This window comes from Periplaneta americana, chromosome 7 (genome assembly GCF_040183065.1).
Source record: "Periplaneta americana isolate PAMFEO1 chromosome 7, P.americana_PAMFEO1_priV1, whole genome shotgun sequence".
Taxonomy (NCBI): domain Eukaryota; kingdom Metazoa; phylum Arthropoda; class Insecta; order Blattodea; family Blattidae; genus Periplaneta; species Periplaneta americana.
Window position 1 is genome coordinate 105,697,567 of NC_091123.1, and position 22,952 is coordinate 105,720,518.

General features: G+C 35.7%; 1 protein-coding gene across 1 annotated transcript in view; it reads left to right on the plus strand.

The window, feature by feature from the left end:
• The window catches only part of LOC138702780 (short transient receptor potential channel 5-like), a 190,225-nt gene that overhangs the window by 83,620 nt on the left and 83,653 nt on the right, over positions 1–22,952 (plus strand). Inside the window, exon 10 of the mRNA XM_069830080.1 lies at positions 19,648–19,726. Within this exon, the coding sequence (XP_069686181.1) occupies positions 19,648–19,726 (79 nt within the window). The remainder of the gene's footprint in view (positions 1–19,647; positions 19,727–22,952) is intronic.

Genomic DNA, 22,952 nt, shown 5'->3' on the forward strand with positions numbered 1-22,952 from the left:
ATATATATATATATATACACACACACACACACCTTGTGGTTGTGATTAACTTCAGTAATTGATTGAGTTGTTTTAAAGATATTAATAGCATTGGTTAGAAATGTTATTAAGTAATATAAAGCAAATTAGATTATTTAAATTAATAGAATTCATTTAATCCAAAGAATATACTAGCTGCTGAGTTATTAGGTTTTCAGAAAACTTACGAAAGCTAACTTCAAAATACAGTAATACGAACAATACCTTTTAATCAAGATACAGGCGTATGACTATTCACAAATAAAGTAACGATACAAGCATAAAACTATATTTTAAAACAAATATTTGAAATAAGACAAAAATATTTCGTGCCTTTTGCTCTTAAAGTACCTAATATACGCTTTCCGGTAAATTAAGTACAGAAATAGATTTACCCTGGACCGAAGAAAGGAGTGCTTTCCCGTGTAGTGCAATATAAATGGTGGTACCACTGGGTTACGTGATCATTTCGTGCGTAAATGTCACAGAAAGTCTTTGGTTGGGTGTATAAGAGACGAAGATATTTGGATAGATTTAGAGTGGTATGCTAAAATTGTGAGGTTATTTTTAATGACTTTAGTACGTTCCTTCTCCGTCGAAGATTCATCATATTTTCAATTACAATCTATTAATATTATTCTGGATATGTTTGAAATATTTATTGAATCTCCTGTTCATTTTAAATGGTGTATTTTTTGAAGTAGAAGAGATTGGTACATTGAGGCACCTGCCTCTACCCGAAATTTGCCTACGTAACTGGGTCAAACCGAGGAAAACCCAGGCAGGTTGGCCGGCCCGGAATTTAAACACGGGACTTTCTGAATAAGAGTCTCAAGGTAGGCCTACACTAGAGACTGAGCTATCTCATTGGGTCACGGATTTTATAAGGTCAACTTGTTTCTTTTTTTCATATTATAGTGCTTTAGTTTGTAAAACAAGTAGGCCTATATGTTGTTAGCTTCTCCGAGTTTGGATATTAAAATGATCCTCTTATTTTTTACTTAGTTATTTAACGACGCTGTATCATCTACAAGGTTATTTAGTGTTGATGAGATCGGTGATAGCGAGATAAGGCCGAGGATTCGCCATAGATTATCTGATATTTGCCTTATGGTTCGGGAAAACCTCGGAAAAAACCCAACCAGGTAACCAGCACAAGAGGAAATCGAACCCGCACCCGAGCGCAACTTCGGATCGGTAGGCAAACGCCTTAGCTGACTGAGTTACGCCGGTGGCTGTCCTTTTATTAGCTTCGTGTTTAAATGACCATTTTTGACATTTTTATGTTAATTGTCTGTCTACTCTAAGTTAAAAAGAACCTACACCTTTGAGCTGTAATAGTAACATTATATGACACATAACATTTGAAATACCCCACGCCAAATTAGTACATTACGCAACGAGCCTATAATGATAGTAATTAAGAAGCGAGTATGGATGTTTATGAAACGAGCGCAAGCGAGTTTCATAATTTTCATACGAGCTTCTTAATTACCATTATAGGCGAGTTTCATACGACTTTTTATGCTCGACCATATTTCTAACTTGAAATTATTCAGATGTATACATTTTATTTGTACCTGACAAGATCGGAAGTGACCTTGTTCTAGGTCGTGAATTGTGAGATGTGCGCAGACGCGAAAGTATTGATTTTTTCCGAGGAACAATAATGTCATTGACCTTGATGTAATCCCGTTAAACTTGATATAACCTTGATTATTGAATTCGACATTGAAAAACTAGATGACAAATTGAATTTATTTGAATATTATTTACAATTAACGCTAATTATTATAGTAACAGAACATAACCTTCTGCGACAGTATTGGATTTCCAGCCTCCGTGACTTTTCGCTAATTCTCTTTCCATTGCATATCCGAGAATAATCGATACTTGCGGTTTTATAACGGTACAAAGCTGACTTGTCATTGGCTGAACACCTGTACTTTAATGAGTAGGTGTACTTTAATGACATGCATTAAAGGACTGCTACCAGGTGTATAATTACTACATTTCGGCATGGTCGAGCATAAACGCTTTTATACATTTCATATATATATATATATATATATATATATATATATATATATATATCACTTTATACAGGCATTTATTTAATAACAAAACATAAACTTTCGGAGAACGTTCTGCTTGACAACAGCAATCGATGGCGAAAAGATGGCGGATAATGCTTATACATTAGTGGAATGGGATGAGAGGACCTAACTAACAGCTGTTCGACAGCGACATCTAGAGACCTTGGTAGGGACTACATTCATACACACAGACATACACACACACATTCAACAAAACTGATACTTAATTTTTGGAAACACTCCGTATTAATTAACATATCAGTGTGCGTGCGCGCGGGCGCCCCGGTATGCATGTGCGGTAATGGTCGAGTGAGCATACGTTCTTTGATAAATCCCCACACAAAGAATTCACACTTTGTGCAAAGTCCTTGTCATGCAGGTAATGAAGAACTTGTAGGTAGTAAGACTTCTTCAGCATGAAAAACAACACCTATGCACCGTCGAACGCGAAATGTCCAATTTCCTAACAAACGCCACAATGATTTTGGTCCACGTTGAATGGACAACCTGATAGCTTCTATGGTGTCCTTGTACAAGCTCTGTTCCGACTGTTCCAGTATGATTAAAGAACGAAAAACCTTTTTGCATTTTAAAAGTCTTCATGAGGCGTTTAATTGTTGATAAGGGAAAAGTTACAATGGAATTTTTTCCTGTAATAGTTGTTGATATTCATAATAATTGTTATCAATGTATTTTCAACATCTTTCCTTTCCTTTCCTTTCCTTTCCTTTCCTTTCCTTTCCTTTCCTTTCCTTTCCTTTCCTTTCCTTTCCTTTCCCTTCTTTTCCATTCCCCTTTCCTTTTCTTTCCTTTCATTCCACTTTACTTTCTCTTTCCCCTTCCCTTTCTTTTTTATTTCCTTTCCTCTCCCCTTTCCTTTCCTTTCTTCTTCCCTTTCCTTTCCTCTCCCCTTACCTTTCTTGTTCCATTTCTCTTCCTTTTCCTTTTCCCTTCCCTTCCCGTTATTTCCCTTCCCGTTCCTTCCCTTTCCCTCCTCCCTTCTCCTTTCCTCTCCTTTTTTTTTTAACCAGTCACAAGTTAAGAAATGTTACTATATTTTGTTGAGTCAGATACACTTTGCAGGAAAATGAAATGTATAATATTTATCTTATTATTTTATGAAATTGTACAGTACAATAAATGGTAAAACTATGATCCTTTAATCAAGAATTCCTGCCGTATTTTATCAGATTATATAGATTTTTTGAAGTGACTAAATATCCAACAAACTTAGATTTCAAACTAATAGTGTTTAGTATAGACTGGCTTCCCTGAATGCAAATCACTCTACAATACGAACATACAGGCAGGCTTTCTAGGGTCCCGCCTGGACTGAGCTTATAAAACCCGGGTTGAATGGGCCAGTCCTAAATTTTAACCTGCTCTGCAGCTGCGCCGGAACCCAAGCCTGTTGGCAGGCAGTTACGGGAGTGAGTATTGTCTGCTTTGCCGGTGTCTGATGGGGGTTTACCTGTAGAGCGCAGAAAGGATGGCCCGCCTGTCAGTCAGTATCGAATTCATTAATGCCACCCGGGTCATCCGTCAGACTTAGACAACCACCGCATACAGAGCATACAATAAGCCTAAATGGCCTAAGTGCATCAGTCAGTCAATCTTCGTATTGTACAGTACTCTTCGCATAAGAGAATTCGTAGTTACTTCCACTAGTTTTCTCTCGGACAACATGCGTTATGGAAAAACGTCTTTGGATGACACTCCACTCTAGCACTCGTACACATAAAATAATAGATTTTCAAAATAGAATATTTTATGTTATCCCCCTTTTTTTTTTAGTCTGATATGGTTTTATTTTCAAATTTAAAGTTCAATTTACGACATTCAAACTAAGAATTATTGTCTCTTCTACCAACAGCCTACATTAACTTTCTCTATTTCAAAACTCCACCATCTTCAATTAGTTTTCGAATAAAGTTCTTAATATTTTGTATTGTAAGTACACTCGTTTTGCGTAACTTCACATCCTTTCCTATGGGCGATTTATTACTAAAGCTCGGAACTTGGGGACTTGTGTGTCATGTGCGTGAGTAAGGTAACAGGTGCAACGAACACAAAGCTCGTGCTGCAAGTGCTCAGGTACAGTCGTGTGTACTAAGAAAGTGGTCACATCAAATGACAAGAAGACGGAAGAGGAAACCCTTTCATGTCGAAGCCAATGTCGTTCAGAGAATTACAGGTAAACGGTCTGTTTTGACGGATTTGAATGGGTATTGTAGAAGTTCGAAAATACAGTCAATTTTCTAAATTTTAAGTAGGCCTAAAGAATTTCGTGGAGGAATTCGAAGGAGATACATTACTTTCTTCGAATCGAGAGTTTATATTTTGTAAATTGTGCTACACACAAACTAGAGGCTGGAAACTGTGAAAGACATTGCAGTCCCTTAAATCGGTGGAAAATATGTCCACAGCCATGAATCAAGTCGTAGAGGAACCTGCCCTAGTAGCGACACACAAATTGAAAACTATTTTCGAGAAAAATTTACGATATACTTATCTTTCTCAGATACGAGATCTGCTAGCAACTGCTGGATATCTAACAGAAAACAGTGACAGTGAAAACATTCAGTATATTAAGTTTTCTGCCGTCACTTCAGTGGAAATAAGTTTTTCTCGTTTCAAATCATGTTTAACTAACAGACGAAGAAGTTAGGCCTATGGGTTCGAAAGTGGAAATAAGTTTTTCTCGTTTCAAATCATGTTTAACTATCAGACGAAATAATGGGTTCGAAAATGTTCGAATGTACGCAGCCATACACTAAAATAAAATGTACAGAGCAGAACAGTAAATTTTATATATCTATATATATAATTTGAACTGGTAATGGAAATTACGGGAAAACGGCTGAACGGATTTTAATGAGTGACCCCTCATTTTCATGCCTGGCATCCAAAGTTTTTCGGAAAAGTAGTAGTTTTCAGTGAAATGTCAATTTTCCTAATAATTTTCCTATTTTCCAAAATTCATCTGTTGTCAGTTTTGAGAACTAATTTTATCGAATCACGGCCGACTTGATTGAATTTCAGAACAAAACACACACTACAACAAACAATAGACTATTACACGAAGGCCATGACCTGCAGGATTGCCGACATATTTAGAGCACAATTCAATTTGTTATTAAAAACTGATCCTGCAGGGTATAATTTTCTGAGTACAGCTGTGTATTGGATATTCAAAACTACGAAACTTGAGGTGGTTTGATGACATTATTACCATTAGAAATTAAATATTATTATAGTTAATATCATGATACATCTATTTTTCATTAATTGTACATAATATTGATGCTCTATTGATGGCATGAAAGTGAAACGTTTTGTGGTTATGTAAGTAAATGTAGAGAATATCTTAATTTAGATCTTCATTTCTATAATTTACCGAGTGGCTGCTATATATAACTACAAAACTTAAGTAAGATAATAATATTGTTATTAAAAATCAAATATTTTTATACTTATTAACCCAGTGGGTTTGGGTCTTTTTCATATACTTAATGGCGGTGTAGTGTAGATATTGATATGTGTCATTGTCTTCAGTATTGGCTCGAGAGAGCGCAGAAATTACAGTTCCTAAGGAAAGATAAAAAGGTATTACTTACTGATAAAATAAGAGGCCTAGAAAATTTTGTAGTCTCCAGATCATTTCAGCAAGATCATTTAGTAGGATAAAATGATTTTACGCTCTACATTTCAAGTTCTACATGCAGCAGCTATACGAAAATGCTGTTGTTCGAAAGCTTAGCAAACCTGACATTTTTTTAACTTTTGCCTACAATCCACAATGACCTGAAATAGCTACTGCTATCGTTCTGACATTGATACTTGCGTTTTCGCGTTGAAACTCAAAAACTGAAGTTGGATAGGTTCAAGAAAAAGTAGTTAGCCTAAAAAAATCCATTCAGAGGGAGTATGTTTCATTATTATGGAAGCAAATAACTATCAAAAAGACAAGTATTCTTCATTGAAAATAAATCTGAAAAATTTTTATTTGAACGTCTAATGAACTTAGTTTGCAGCAGTATTTGCTGCACAAGCCACTAGTTTATTTTTATTTTCATTATGCATATGCTATAAAATTACGTGTTTCAACCTACCGCAATACTATCAATGTGTTGTTCCAGTCAGAAACCACTTTTATAGCAAACCTGACAATACCTCTGTACTGGAAGCGGGAGTTTGTTGACATTGAAGCCCGGACGCTTAGCCGCGTGTAAAGACACAAGTCCCCAAGTTCCGAGCTTTGTTTATTACAATTATCATACTTAGTCGACGTCCTCTCAGAAGAGCGTTGTAGCCGACACTTCACTATTGTTATCGGTATCCATAGCCGAAAGAAGTTAAACATTGTCACTAACGTACTGAATTTAAATGAAACGGTAGCAGGGATCTTCTCCCAAATATGAAAAATTGACAACACAGCATTTGGGGGGGGAGGTCTCTGGCGGTATCTTTGTTCATGATTTCACCAATTGTGGGAGCGTGTCACTCAGATTTATGACTTCCTGAACCCAACCCTCCCGAAAAGGTTCTTTACTTCTGGAACCAAGAATACCTTATTCTCTCCCACATCCTTCTTCAACACACTGGCGAAGAATTTAAATGTTCTCAATTTGTCTCGAATACACAATTGCTTTTAAATGTCAACTTAATAAAAATCTAATGAAATGAGGTCCAGGGAACGAACAGGCCAGGGTATTGGTTCCCCACGACCTATCCATTTATTAAGGAATCGCTACTAAGAATCATTCTAGCACCAACAGAAGAATGAAGCGATGCCATGTCATGCATGAAATAATCTACATAGTAAATTTAAATTAAATGTAGTGGAACTTATTCCAGCAAATCATTTAAATCTTCCGTTAAAATTCACTGTATGATATTCCTGTAAATGTTACAGGTAACAAAGGATCGATTAAGGGTTCGTTGCTCTAAATCAGATGTTGCGGTGCTTATTGGTCTTTCGCAATCTGAAACTCTTTTTTCAAAAGAGCCTTTTTCTACAAGACATTCATGTATAATCTGGAAGGTCTTCTTCTTGGATAAACGTCCGTTAGGAAAATGTTCACATAAACATTCGTTTTAATGATTAATTGTTCCACAACGGTTGTAAGACTAAGACGTTAATAATTATTGAACTAAGTTAAAGAGTGGATATACGTGAAAGGTAGGGTTGCCAATCCTTCCGTATTTCCCGGGATCTCCCGTATTTGTCCCTAATTTTCAACAGTCTCCCGGCTCCCGCATTTTCCTTCTCTTCGAGTATTTTTCTCCCTTATTTTTGCAATTTAAAAATAATTATTCTAAACATTTGATTTTGCTGTGAATGATGATTGTTTATATGATGAATTTTGTTGTTCAAGAGATGCATTGAAATGTGTCATCATATGATGAAAGATGAGTGGAACGGAGAAAAATTCTCTCCGGCACCGGGATTTGAACCCGGGTTTTCAGCTTTACTGCTGATGCTCTTTGTAGCATTTCTTAAATGCTACAAAGATTCGTAACCTTCTGAGGAACAGAGAATTTGATATGTGGTGTCGTCTACAGAAAGGGAAAGGCGTAGCTTTATTTAAACAATATCCTAGTGCCAACAAATGGATTTGTAAACACGAAGGACTCTCCAACAGCGAATAGCGCGATGGCATTAAAATGGATGGAAATGTTGCTGCAGTACGTGCTGTGCCGGGAAGATCTCAGGACAACAGTTGTAGGCATTGCCACAACGAGGTTGAAACTCTTGCACACGTCCTGAGATCCTATCTGCACGGCGAAGGTCTGCGAAACGCTAGACACCACCGAGTACGATCAGTTATAGCCACTGTCCTTAAAGATGCCGATTACAACACCTTTAAAAAGTACAGGGTCTCTCCGTCACTGGCAGTACACGGCGCATAGATATAATAGCTTTCAAGGAATCTACAAGATCTGGATTCATAATTGATCCCACTGTGCGTTTCGAAACGAATGAGGAACAGCCAGCTGAAGTGGATAAGGAAAAAAAGAATATCTACAATCCTACCATTCCATATTACCTCCAAAAGAACCAGCTAGAAGAGCTTGAAGTAATCGGACTTCTGGTTGGAGCAAGAGGTACCGCTACTCTCTTCATGAAAGATGTGTTTAAGAGGCTTGGAATACCTATATATATATTATTCCGATTGTAACTTCAGCTGCATTGAAAGGATCAATTGCTCTCCTGAAGCATCACCTATATTCGAAATGAAACCAAGTTCATTAGCATTCTTTACTTTTTTGTAACACTTGCCTCTCTAAAACTAAGTATATTTCCACCAATCACAAAATGTATTTGCAGCTATGTACTTGTAAGAGTTTCATTGTCAAAACAAAATTAATGGTTCACTGAACTTGTAAACATTTATATGGTTAAGTACTCTTTGTCCCTTGTGGCAGCTCACGAATAGTGAGAAGATTTCTAAATTTCAAATTTCTAAGCCACACCAGATTCCCATCCCGTTGTCGGATCGAATCCTCTCAGTTTAAGTTCCACCTCTTGGGTTCCCTCTAGTGGCCTACCCTCATGCACTGCGTCATAGATGTATGACAGTGGGACCATGTCCACACACATGTGCAGAGATGCACTCGTTGATCCGACGGAATAAGCGCCGTCTTAAATCACTGACAGTCTTACTAATAAACCGTGTATAGTTTTTATACTAGACTTACGCGAGTTGAGACAGAAAACTTTACTAATAAACCATGCAGAAGCGATGGACGTATAAACAGCCTGTAACTATACAATGGGAATTGCTTTGCACGAAACCCCTTGTTTAAGCGTTGTATATAGAGAAAAAATGGCCGCCCCTCTAACAGCTGTTCGTATCGACCAGGGGGGTTTAACCTCAAATGATAGATGTTGGATGCTCATAGATGTTCCATAGTTTGCCGCATGTGGTCAGGACAGCGCTGGCTGTATTTCGATCACAGAGTTTGTAAAATTAGCAGTACAAAACTCTTTGGTTTCGAAAGTTCTTTGGTTATAAGTTTTGCCAATATGACAGTTTTAAACAGATATTATTAATATCCATTATTTACAGAATGTGTCAGTTTTATAATATTCGGATTATTATTACTATTACTATATAGCTAATTTGCATTTTCATTCGAGGACAAAGTAGCCATATTAGTGTACTGTGTATGACCTATTAACCTCATTTGTTCAGTTGATCAATTGTTGGATGTTGGCATTCCTATTCTGTTTAAATCTTGTATAAATTATGGAATGGACGAACATGGCTGCTTAAGGAAGAAATTTGGACAGATCGAGTTAATTGAGAAGTTACTGGTGCTTTCCTGCAACAAGAAATAATTCGCAACGTTAAAGGTAAGAAAGAAATATGTTTGAGATTACATCTACACGGTTCAACTTTTCTTTCAACTTCACACATTCAAGCAATGCCTGCAAGATTGGTATTTAATAATAACGGAAGTGCACACAATGTGCAGGATAATATATTATTTTAGCTTTCGCTGCTGCAGAACTTGGTCAGTGAAACTATAATCGGTTTTTACATTCCATCACATGGTATTTTGGTATTTTAATATTAATATGGCGTACCTTGTAGATAGAAAATCTTAATGTACCTTAATTCAACATGCGCTTTAAACTTGATTCTTTCAATATTCTTCCCAGACTGCGTGCGTACGAGCATGAAAAACTGAACCATGTAGATGCAGCTTAACTGCACCGTCATGTTTTCTAATTTAAACTGAATTCTTCCATCATATCTTAAACGTTTATTAAACTGAGAATTGTAATTGTTTTCAGGATAAACTTCAGAACGCGATTACCTCCCTTCTACCACTACCACATGATGAACTGACTTCTGTGTTGAATTACAACAGTGTATTAGGCCTAACTGCAATTACGCCAAGAGCTTTAAAGGTAAGCTAACAGAGTTAATATACACTTTGGGTATGAACGAACATCTTATTTTTGTATATAGCTAAGTTAAGTTGGTCAGACATCTTAAAATTCGTGGGACAGAATCTGATATGACTAAATATGTTGTTCCCGGTGTAATTCTTTACAGTTGCGTTACCAAAGGATGGCGGGGTACCTTAGCTTGGCAACGCAATAGTAAAGAAGTGTTGTTCCCGAAAAGATATATTTTAGAAATTTGACTTTACAGTTAACAGTAATACCTTTACTGGAATAATTTTGATAAAATAAAAAGAGTTAAATTGCCGGAGATATTTATTATTTTTATAGACTCGTGGATAGAATTCTTCCAGGAATATTTCACAAACGTTGATTATACTGCAATCCTTCAATTGTTCTATGAAATGTAGTGTTATTAATGCATTATATGATATTAGGCTACTGCTGGTTTGTTTCAGTTAATAGAAAGACAAATGGCGGAGTTTTACACTGTGAATGTGCTGCAGTGTACTGTCAGAAATCGGATAGTAATGAGAAGACCTGGTTATTCCTGTTTCCTGCGCCAAGTAATGCAGCACAGCTTAAAAGATAAGCAATGGCATTGGCATAAGCTCAATGCAAAGATATCCTTATATATCATCAGTAAATAGTCAGGGTTGGTAAACTGTAGTGATTTTTAAATTTAAGTGAGAATTATTTGTCAAATTCATATTTGTTTATCAAAATGAGTTTTTGCCTTCTTTTGTAATTCATTTAAACTTAATTTGTGCATTAGTTCCTACATAATTGTGTATTTTGTTAATGTGTTATTTTAAGTAATTAACAACATTGCTTCAAAAATAATTTACTATGTTTACACATAGGCCTCATTATTAATACATGAAGAGTTACAGCACTAATAACCTGCACTTAATGATAATAATAATTAGCTTAGATTTAGGCAAGATATTATGCTCAGTTTGTTATTCATGAGAAAAGAATTCAACTATTTAGGGAGATTAATATTTACAAATAAATTTATCAGAAGAGCTTAGCATTGTGTGTTTTCAGAATAAATACGTAGTCCATTTGGCATTGTGCAACTTTTACTTTGAATATTGTTATGAGTTACAACTATTCATTTCAATCCTCAGCATCATACTGTGCTTTAATTAGGTGGTGATTCCGAAAGTAGGCTCTACTTGACTACCTGTACCATGTGTTCTGTTGCTCCTTAATTAGGAGTTGGGAAAAGACATATGAGAAGCAAACTTTCAAAACCTGTCCATTTCTTCAGAAAATGCTAGAATTATATGTCTGTAATAAACAAAGATTTTTCTGTGGTGAAATTTTATATAAATTCATAGGAAGAAAAATATATTTCACCATAGAAAATATTTTGTTCATTGCAGAGATGCAAGTTTGCTACTCATATATATTGCTAATAGTTTTAAGAAGCAGCAGAACAGTAATATGTAAAAACGTTTATATATATTTTTTTTCAGGAAGTTAATTTCTCATCTTAATCATGTTAGGTGCATATAATTTTAATCTGTGATTTAAGTAGTAACAATTATTTGATGTAAATAAAATGAAAATTATTTTATTTACATCATGATTAAATCATTAATTTAAATTAATACCAACCCTGGTTTGTGTATATTTTTTTAAGATAATAATAGAATTTTGATTGTAACAGGTACCACATGTGGGCAGCTGTGGCAAAAAATCCTCATCCTTACAGAAGGGCCTATATATGTGCAAGCCATTTTCGCAGTAATCAGTATAACGGTGACTTCAGATATAACTTACTAAGAGGGGCCATTCCATCAAGGGATGCTTGGTATCCCACTCAAGAACTACGACCCACTTCATCACCAGCCTATTTACATTAACCTTTTTCACCACCTAACATAATTGCTTCATTCATTGCACTTCACTGTGGCATCAATTTGAACCTGTATTCTCTTTCATTGAGTGATTCATTCATTGTCTTTATCTTTTAACAAAATTGTGTTTAATTTTGTTAACAAGTGTATGGTAATGGACTTCATTCATTATTATTATTATTATTATTATTATTATTATTATTATTATTATTATTAATAATAAAGGTAAAAGGTAAAGGTATCCCCGTAACATGCCAAGAAGGCATTTGGGGGGCATGGAGGTAGAGCCCCATGCTTTCCATGACCTCGGTACTAGAATGAATTATTATTATTATTATTATTATTATTATTATTATTATTATTATTATTATTATTATTATTATCATCATTGTTATCTCATTTCGTTTAATGTGTTGATTTCTTCAGTTAATTGAAGGAAAATAAGGGGAATTCATTCATTCATCTGAAAAAAAAGTAGAGTACTTGACTTCTACATTACGAGCAATATAATTTTTGTAATATATAGGGCAATGATAAATCTAACGATCTTTAAGACCCTAAGTTAACATTACATAGTAATATAAATACAAATAATAATTACTAGTACAATGAGCATTTCAGTTGTGTCATCTATAGGGCATAGGAGGGAGTCCAGTGGCAGCGATACGAATCTGCAGCTTCTGCAACTGGTGAGATTTGGGTGCATTATTTAGAATTTTTAGAGAGTAAATATGTTGTTGTTTTCTAATGTCAGGTGTTTGACAATAAAGTCATTTGACCTCTTGCACTCCAATATTTTTCAAAGATATTATCATGACCAGAGTAAATATGTTGATGTTTTCTAATGCCAGGCAATTGACAATAAAGTCATTTGACCTCTTGCACTCCAGTATTTTTTCAAAATTATTGTCATGGTCAGCCACTGAAGCACAGATTTTGAGGTGTTCCGAATCCATTTCTTGGTTTGAGTAGCACAATGGACAGTTAGGAGACTGATATATTCCAATTCTATGCAGCAAAATAGTCCCCCAATCGGGTTTCTGGGCGGGACTACTTTAATGGTACAGAAGCAACTAAATTTTTTATAATGGAATGCTTGTATAACATCAGCTAAGAAGAGAGTAAATATGGTACAATATTTTGTCTCTTCTCACTTTATAGATCTCTTGGATATGGAACAACAAGTTTTGACGGAGAAATCATTGTAATAAGTGAAAGTCTCAGGAATCTTCTATGCCACATCAATAAATTTAGGAATGCAGTTATATTGTCAGACTCCAAAGCAGCTATTCTATCAATCGTCTCTAAACACACACCTTCATCTCAAACAGCAGAAATAACTAAAATGCTCTCTCAATTAATATCACTCAATAAAAGAATTGTATTCCATTGGATACCATCCCATTGTGGAATCCTGGGAAACGAGAATGCGGATGCCTTAGCAAAGAAGGGCAGCACTGCTACTTACAGACCTGTTACTAAATCTACGTTATTACTCTGTGAAAAGATTTATTAAATCTACATACTTAGACTTCAACAAACAAAATTTGATAACACAAATCTCAAGGGAAAAAATGGAACTCTCTGCATCATAATCCACAGTTAATTCCCAATTTACCACGAAAATCGTCTGTAGCTGCATTTAGATTGGCAACAGGCCATGACTGTCTGGCCAAACAAACACCTGCATAGAATTGGAATATATCAGTCCCCTAACTACCCACTGTGCAACTCAAACCAAGAAATGGATTCGGAACACCTCAAAATCTGTGCTTCAGTGGCTGGCCATGATAATATCTTCGAAAAATATTGGAGTGCAAGAGGTCAAATGACTTTGTCAAACCCCTGGCATTAGAATACAACAACAACATATTTTGAGCAATGGGGCCACAACCAAATCAAACACTCAGTATCAAAGCTCAAAATTAGGAAATGTTGCGAAGTATAGACTTATCTCTAATAAATTGTATTGCACTTTTTCTAAAATGTTCAGTGTTTTGAATCAACTATACATCAGAGAATGAAAAATAATTTTTTTACTTGTATTTCTTAATGGTGTTTTTATTAAAAGTCTAAGTTACTTTTATGTCTGTTGTAGACAAATAGTTTTCTTTGTATTCTTTACCAATGGTGATTATTGATTACTTAGATTTTTAATATCCATATATTAAACTAATGGCAGTTACTTTTAAAAATAGATGTTCAGCTCTGACGGTGTAAAACAAATAAAGTGGTGTTTTATAAATGTTTATGAACGTGCGTTGTACTATGTCACAGCAAAACATCTTATGACTATTTTCAAGCTAATGTTTGACATAAAAAATTAAGAGTGAATTATAATTATATAACTGACCAATAATAACTTCGAAGTCAATATTCCAAAGTCAATCTTTTTGTTTTCATCTTCCAATACATGATACATAACATTATTTAAAAATAGTGCTTAAGGTGTTTTGGAGAGAAGTATCCTATCCTATTCGCATCCTGTATCTCAATTACATATTTGATCTAGAAGATGCAAAAACTTTTATTAGTCAAATTTGATAAATTAATTTAATAAAAGGGTTAAATGACTGTGTTAAAAGAGGTAGTGTGTTAATGGTTTTCAGTTTCATGTTCAACCATTATATTTATATTCACATGTTAAAACAAAAATGTGATATAAATATTGTGGTTAAACATGTTATTTAAATTGATAAACCATTACACACTCCTTTGGCGATATGAAAAATACCAGTATGTGTTGGTATAATAGGTATCTGCAGTACCGATCGTGCTCTAATGTTGGCATAACGGATACCTGTAATACCGATCGGGCCGTGTAACAAGGGATGTAGTTCCGCATTCTGCCGCTATGTGTAACGAGATGTAGTTCCGATGTTTTGCCGCTAAGTGTCTCGACGTCGCGTCAATAGCGTGTCGAAGGTAATGAATTGAGTTGGGGGTCTTTCTATTTATTTGTCTATGGTATCGACTGTCATTTTATGATGATGGTTGCCTAGTAACCAAAGAAGAACAAACCAAAGAGCACAGAATAATTAGAATAATATTGCTGTAGCTCTTTGCTCTTTGACCAAAATATAGTACGGTAATCGATTAGAGCCAGTTGTACTATCGATACTTAACACGCCACACTAGAGCGCTCTACCGGATGCAATAAGGAACCTCAGATATTCTATTATCTTTCGTAACGAAGTTATGACGAAATTATGACGTAGCTGTGTAACAGTTGTACTGTTATACACGACATATGTAGTGATTATTAGTAAGGAATTTACACACGACGTATAAACGAGCTACTCATTGTATAAGTATAAGACAGTTAAACGTCTGTATATAGAGTTTTTATTAGTAAGACTGTAAGTGATTATTCGCATATCATATATTATTATGATGTACCGAAGTACATATGGTATTTCCGTGGAGATATTCTGCGGCATCATACGATGAAAGATGAGTGGAACGGAGAAAAATTCTCTCCGGCACACAGTGGTCTAGAATGCAAATTTAGCGGGACATATTAATAACTTTTCAGCTACCTAACAGATTTTTATGAAATTTTACACAGTAGTTACAGGTAGCATATATGTTTTGTATGCAAGCTCTCGTTACATTGGTATGAGGGGAACTACCCCTTATAGGGGGGCGCATTTAGACAAAATTAGAAACTTTTCACCTATCTGACAGATTTTATGAAATTTTACAAAGCAGTTACAAGTAGCATATATGTTTTGTATACAAGCTCTGATTACGTTCGTATAAGGGGAACTACCCCTTATAGGGGGCGTAATTAGACAAAATCAGTAACTTTTCTCCTATTTAACAGATTTTTACGAAATTTTACACAGCAGTCACAGGTAGCATATATGTTTTGCATACAAGCTCTCGTTACGTTGGTATAAGGGGAACCACCCCTTATAGTGGGGGCGCAATTAGACAAAATTAGTAACTTTTCTCCTATTTAACAGATTTTTATGAAATTTTACAAAGCAGTTACAAATAGCATAAATGTTTTGTATACAAGCTCTGATTACGTTCGTATAAGGGGAACTACCCCTTATAGGGGGCGCATTTAGACAAAATTAGTAACTTTTCTCCTATTTAACAGATTTTTATGAAATTTTACACAGCAGTTACAGATAGCATGTATGTTTTGTATACAAGCTCTCGTTACGTTGGTATAAGGGGAACTACCCCTTATAGGGGGGCGCAATTAAACAAAATTAGTAACTTTTCTCCTATTTGATAGATTTGTATGAAATTTTACAAAACAGTTACAAGGAACATATATGTTTTGTATACAAGCTCTGATTACGTTGGTATAAGGAGAACTACCCCTTTTAGGGGGCACAATTAGACAAAATTGGTAACTTTTCTCCTATTTAACAGATTTTTATTAAATTTTACAAAGTAGTTACAGGTAGCATGTATGTTTTGTATACAAGCTCTCGTTACGTTGGTGTAAGTGGAACTACCCCTTATAGGAGGTGCGCAATTAAACAAAATTAGTAACTTTTCTCATATTTGATAGATTTGTATGAAATTTTACAAAACAGTTACAAGGAACATATATGTTTTGTATACAAGCTCTGATTACGTTGGTATAAGGAGAACTACCCCTTTTAGGGGGCACAATTAGACAAAATTAGTAACTTTTCTCCTATTTAACAGATTTTTATGAAATTTTATACAGTAGTTACACTTAGTACATTTGTTTTGTGTACAGACTCTGTTTACGTTGGTATGAGCAGAAGTGCCCCTTACAGGGGGATGAATTTAGACAAAATCTTATGGGGGGGAAATGTAACATTTTAAGTATTATTCCACCTTTTGGACACTCGGGAAGCTTATTTTTGTACATAATTAACAAGCTGTCATCTTGAATTCCCTGAATTATACTGCGGAAGCAGATTCTGTTCACAGATATTGAAATAACTGCAACCGAGAAAAATTTCACTACTGCACCTCGAAAGAAAAGTGCTCATAAATTATTACTTCCGCAAATCTGCGCACCTTAAGACTAGATTTAAAATAGAGGTAAATAGTGGAAGAAGTGAAAAAAAATCATTTTTGGACGAACCAAAGGGGTTGTTTTTTCTCTGCCTTAGCAAAGTCTGCACTCAATGGTTATATTTATATTTTGTCCCGTGTCCATTCATGCTAATTTTACATACTATAATAACATTAAATGTAACAAAAACAAACAGTGTTACATACCTAAAGACATGATGGTACCAAATATGAATTTAATCGACCACTTACAACACAGTTACAGCACAAGGAAAACGGCAGACTCGCGGCGCTTGCTGAGTAAGAATGCTGGGTGGCGAAATGTGGCATGTTACCGGCTTCTTATCTCGCTATGCAGCCACCTCCGCTGATTAAGATTATCAATTCAGTGTTACTCAGTTATATAGGAAAAATAATTTAAGGGTTTAATTTCATTTTTCTACATGTCATTTTTCTGCATTTGTCCTCCTAAATACGGATTTTAGACCACTGTGCGGCACCGAGATTTGAACCCGGGTTTTCAGCTCTACTTGCTGATGCTCTATCCGGGTGAATCTCTGCAATACCCATTACTGGTCTCCGGTTAATCCACACTGGCTACGTGAAGTGGATTACCAGCACGTGTGGAGCCTCAATACATAGTGTGGCCTCCTCGGATACCGAGTCATAGGACCATACTTTTTTTGAGGAGAACATGAATGGTAGAACGCAAACTTCCTCCGAAACATCATGCACTAGTTCCTTCATGATGTTCCCCTTGTGATTCGGTTAATGATGTGACTTTAGCAGGACGGTTGTATGGCTCACTTTTCACGTAGGGCTCGACGAGTTATTAACCAGTTATTTCCTCTACGGTGGATTGGACGAGGACCAATAGCTTGGCCAACCCGATCTTCTGACTTCGCTCCAAATGACTTCTTCTTGTGGGAGAGAATTAAAGACATGTTCTATCAGGTGCGTCCAACAACTAGTGAAGACATTAAACAAAGAATTAGAGAAGCCTATGGGTCTCTCAGCTGTGATGAAGTGCAATCACGGATGTTAAGAGGTGATCAGAACATTGTTTAGCACAGGGTGTGCGGCGGTCGTCGGTCGTCGTCGTTGTTGCCCACGACGCCTTTCCTTGCCCTCGGCTGCCAGTCCCTTTGTGTATGGAGAGTAGCTCAAGGAGGCACGTTGATGTCAATAATTAAAGATGTACACTAATTAATTTGGGCGCCAGCCTCCTCGAGATTACTCTGGTAGAGTATGAGGTCCCAAGTCAGCTGCAAACGATTGGGACATGGGGTTTGGGAGACGTGCTCGTTGATTGAAATGATGTAAGCGCACACAGAAGTTGTTGGTAAGAAATCTCTATGATAACGTTTATTACTATGAAGTGTTGGTTTTGGATTAGCAGAAATGCGTGTCCAAGTGTATAATATACTGCTCTCATTTCCTACAAGTTGGTAGACTAATTTCTGGGTTCACGTAATTATATGTTTTGTACTATAAAACACCGGTAATATAACGGAGAGTTGATAACGTGATGACAATTTATTCCTAAAGTAATAATAATGACGAGAAAAGAATTCAGACTTATAAGGATGATATAACACACGACTTCTTCATATACCCACTAAAAAAAATTCTAAGTCCGTAAATTGTTATCCTTCCGAGTTAGGTTCGCCGAGAATATGTGGAGTGCGTCCTCACCGCAAGCGTTCTATATGCCCTCTGTCTATCTGCCAAATCTATCCTCTACTTGCAACCACCAAATATCCAATTTCGCCCTTCTATCTATAAATCACGTGTCTCTATTACGAATCCTGATTGGCCATGATTACTCTTACGTCACTTAAGACGCGCTCTTCAAAAATTGCTCGTTAACTAGATCCTCCCCTACTTCCGGTGTTTTCTGACAACCCTCTGACATATACCAGACCGTCTCTTTTCGAACCTGGCTTGGCGTCATCTTGCTGACCACCCGCAGGCAAAGTCCACACATTCCCTCATCGGTCAACTCCACACCTGGACACATGTTTCCTGTCCGCGTAGCGTGGCTTCGGCCTTTCTGCCCAGCTGTTACTTCCGTCTCACATTCTGGAACTTTCTTACACGCCCCACACTTACTATCCATATAAGAATATTAACAAGAAATACTAATCTGATGAAAACCTCCTTATCCTATACGAGGAACCGTCTCAGGTGACGTACATTTTGAACACTTACTATGAAGAGTGTACGTACATAAACAACATACAGTATTCTCAGAAGATACAATTTTGTTGCTTTGTGAGTAAACAATGAAAGTTAGAAAAAAAGTTTCAGTAAAAAGTTGTTTCTTTTTAAAAGTAATTTCCAATGGTACCTTCAATGACCCATGTTGTTATTTGAAATTTCGAAGTTGACCACAGGTACCCCTACTTCCGATTTGTTACGGGAAATGATACTACCACCAATCGATTCTTTACGTAGGTTTTGGTGATCAAAATTTTTTTTTATGAATAACCAGTATCATATACTTTTGAGAAAAAAGGCTGATACGGTGGTCTGAAACACCTGGTATAAGAATAATTATGAAGACCGTTTGTCACGAGATACTGAATTAGCATAAGAACACCAATGAAATACGAAAACCCAATGGAATTTTCAATTTCGTCTGAAGATAGTACGGACCAATTAGGTTTTATCGTTTTATCTTTACAACTGTTGATGATGTCTAACATACATACAGCAACTACTTGATATTTTTCAGGTGGCACTTGGAAAAATGGGAAAGGACATTGCTAAGTTCTTCGTCATGATTGGAATAATAATCTTAGCTTTCAATGCTGGTAAGTACGAAAGTTTATATTGTAATAAATTAATTCAAATACGGAACCAACAGAGGTGGACTGAGACACTTGTTCTGAAAAAAGTTTAACTTTATAGCTTCAATACATCTTTTTAAAACGGACATGTATGTGTGTATTTTGAGTGTGTGTGGAGAGCAGGAAGGGTTGCTGAGATCCCTTTGAACTCATCTTGACCAAACATGATACACAATTATGTACTCATTGAAGTGTAAATTCTATAGCTCTATATTGTGTAAATTTTGAAGAAGTGACAGTAGTAGTAGTAGTAGTAGTAGTAGTAGTAGTAGTAGTAGTAGTAGTAGTAGTAGTAGTAGTAGTAGCAGTAGCAGTAGTATCTATTGCCCTGACACTTGGAAGTTCTCCATTCGCCTTCTAGCTTCCTAGTATAATTTAGAGTTCGAATCTAATTTAGATTTCGAATACTCGAATATCTTTGGTGTCGAAGACAACAAGAGTTGGTCAAGAGAGATCAAACAGAAAAGATTGAAATAGAGAAATCTGATATAAGTGGAAGTAATATCAGATTTAGCTCGGGTCCTTGTGGTCGTCAACCCACAAACTTTCAAATGTAAGCCCCTGAGTACAAGTAGGGCTATTAATTTTTTCAGATCCCATAAAATGGAAGTTACAGAATGTTAGTTGTACGTAATATTACACAAGTGGAACATGTCTCAACATAGACAAACGACTATCCCAACAGTATGGGGTAACCCATGGTGAGCATGAACATCCTCTCAGTCGTTATGGCTGGCTCAAGAAACCGGATTACGCTACTTAATGTAGCTTCCCAAATTCCTCACGATGCTCTGTGGATACCGGTCTCACTTTGGCCGAAATGTACATGCTAATCGCTTTTATACAGCAGTGAATACGAATACAGAGATCTACAATACATAGGAAGATGAGCAACGATCTTTAGACCTATCTTTAATTTTACAGCTTAACATAGAAATGATCAGAATATTAAAATTATTTCGGCGAAATATGCCAGACAGGCATGTTATCCACGAAACTCATAGCACCACCCTCCTACTAAAGAATGTCGTGATAGCTTCCACCTGACTTGAAGGGCCAATAATTTGTTAAAGTTTTTTAATTTTTTATTTATCACTCTCTCTTATATTCTAACACTCATATCAATCTGCATGATACAAGGAAACCGAAGCTCAGATGTGTTCAATAGTTAATGAAGCAAAGACCCCAAGAGATAACAGTGAAGTATCGAACTGTCCGACGTACCTTGGCCGTTACATACCGGGATACAAGTTTCCGGACTGCCCTGAATGTAGGCAACACACAAGATATGGGAAACGGAGTAGTTATCTAGAACCAAGGAAGCTCCTGGAATCCATACTAGTTGTATCACTTGAAAGGTAGAGAAGAAGACTAACCATAAGGGCTATTCCATCTCAAATCGACCGAAATATAGAGAAAATTGACCTTGCAATTTTTAAATACAATGAAACTTTTTCTGTCCGTTGACAACTGTGATACAATGCTTTGTGCAAAGTTTGAGGCATCAGAACTTCATAGTGTTTAAATTAAAAATGTTTAAATTTATCGTATTTTCATAAAATTAGCAAATTTAAACTGTTGTGGCTCCGAAACCCTTTCACCCAATGATCAAAATCATGGTTTATTTTGATGCTGAGAACTTAAAATTTATATTGACATGTAAACAGTTTTTCTTACTTTTTATGGAAAGTGAGAAATTTAGATTTTTCTTCATTAAACGCCTTTGCCCACGAAACAATATTTTTAAAATATATGGTTAGATTCCGCATCGAAAGTACAAATAAACACATATTTTTTACTGGTGCACCGTAGATAAGAAAGTATTGAAAGTACTAAAGAAAATAAAATAGTACGCGCGTGAACTAACCAGCAGACCGTGAGGCGTCAGCTAGACTAGGCAAGCAAGGCCAGAAGACATAAACACGTGATGTTTCGTCTGGTAGCGCATAGCTGGACTAGCTTATCACAAGTTTTCATAAAGACAGGAGTAAAATGACGCCCAATGCTTGCTTATCTTCATCTCTCGGCCAGTTCGTGCGGTACTGCGCCGTTCAAGTCTAGGCGTGTGAATATAATTTATTTTTATTTATTTATTATACTCCAATTTTACAAAGAACCCTATTTTACCTGAGATAGGTATGTTAGGGTTATAAATACATAATAGTAGGCTAATAATAATAATAATAATAATAATAATAATAATATGATATAGGTTAATGAAGTCTCCTATTGAATTAGTCTTACGTGTCAATTATGAAATTAATACAATTTAACAAATCTATATACTGTATTCAGCAAATCTGTACAAAGTTTTTTACGTTATACACATGAATGAATGAAATGGAATGAGTTGAAATTAAATCCTAAAATACAATCTTATATTTCTATTAATAAGTTTCATTAAATGTATGCTATATTGTAACCTAAGCAAATATCTAATCCTAGTATTCACTAGAATGTAGTTTAAATTTCTGTGGGTTGAAATCTCTGAAGACGTTACACAGTTTTCCGTTAAACATTGTTGTCACAAGAAATTTTTAAATTATATACATCACAAACACAAGAACACAAAAATACATCACACTAACATACGGGGAGAAAAAAAAAAAAAAAAAAAAAAACGCACATAATTACTACCTACATTCAAGAAATTAAATTACAACATCCCATACAGAACAAATAACACTCTACAAAAGCATCTCAATACACAAACAACACAAACAAACAAATACAACCACACAGGCGTATACAAACTCAACTGTAACACCTGCAACAACTTCTACATTGGACAAACAGGCAAATCGTTTCAAACAGGTTACAAAGAACACATCACAGCCATAACAAAATTACAAAACACCTCCACATATGCAGAACTCATACCAAATGCTAATCACACCCACAGAGACATCACCATAGACATGGAAATATTACACATCCAAACAAAAACGCCAGAACTAACACAGTAGAACAATATGAAATATACACACAAAAAACACATCCCAACGAAATTCTCAACACACAACTCAACTTCAAAACACATACACTCTTTGACTCTACACTATACCACAGGAACACACCCTCACAGGAAACAAAACAAGTGGCGAAAAAAAAATAAAATAAAAATTTAAAAAAAATAATTCAGTGATATATACAAATTTTATCATGTGTTCAGATTACAACTTTTGTGAAC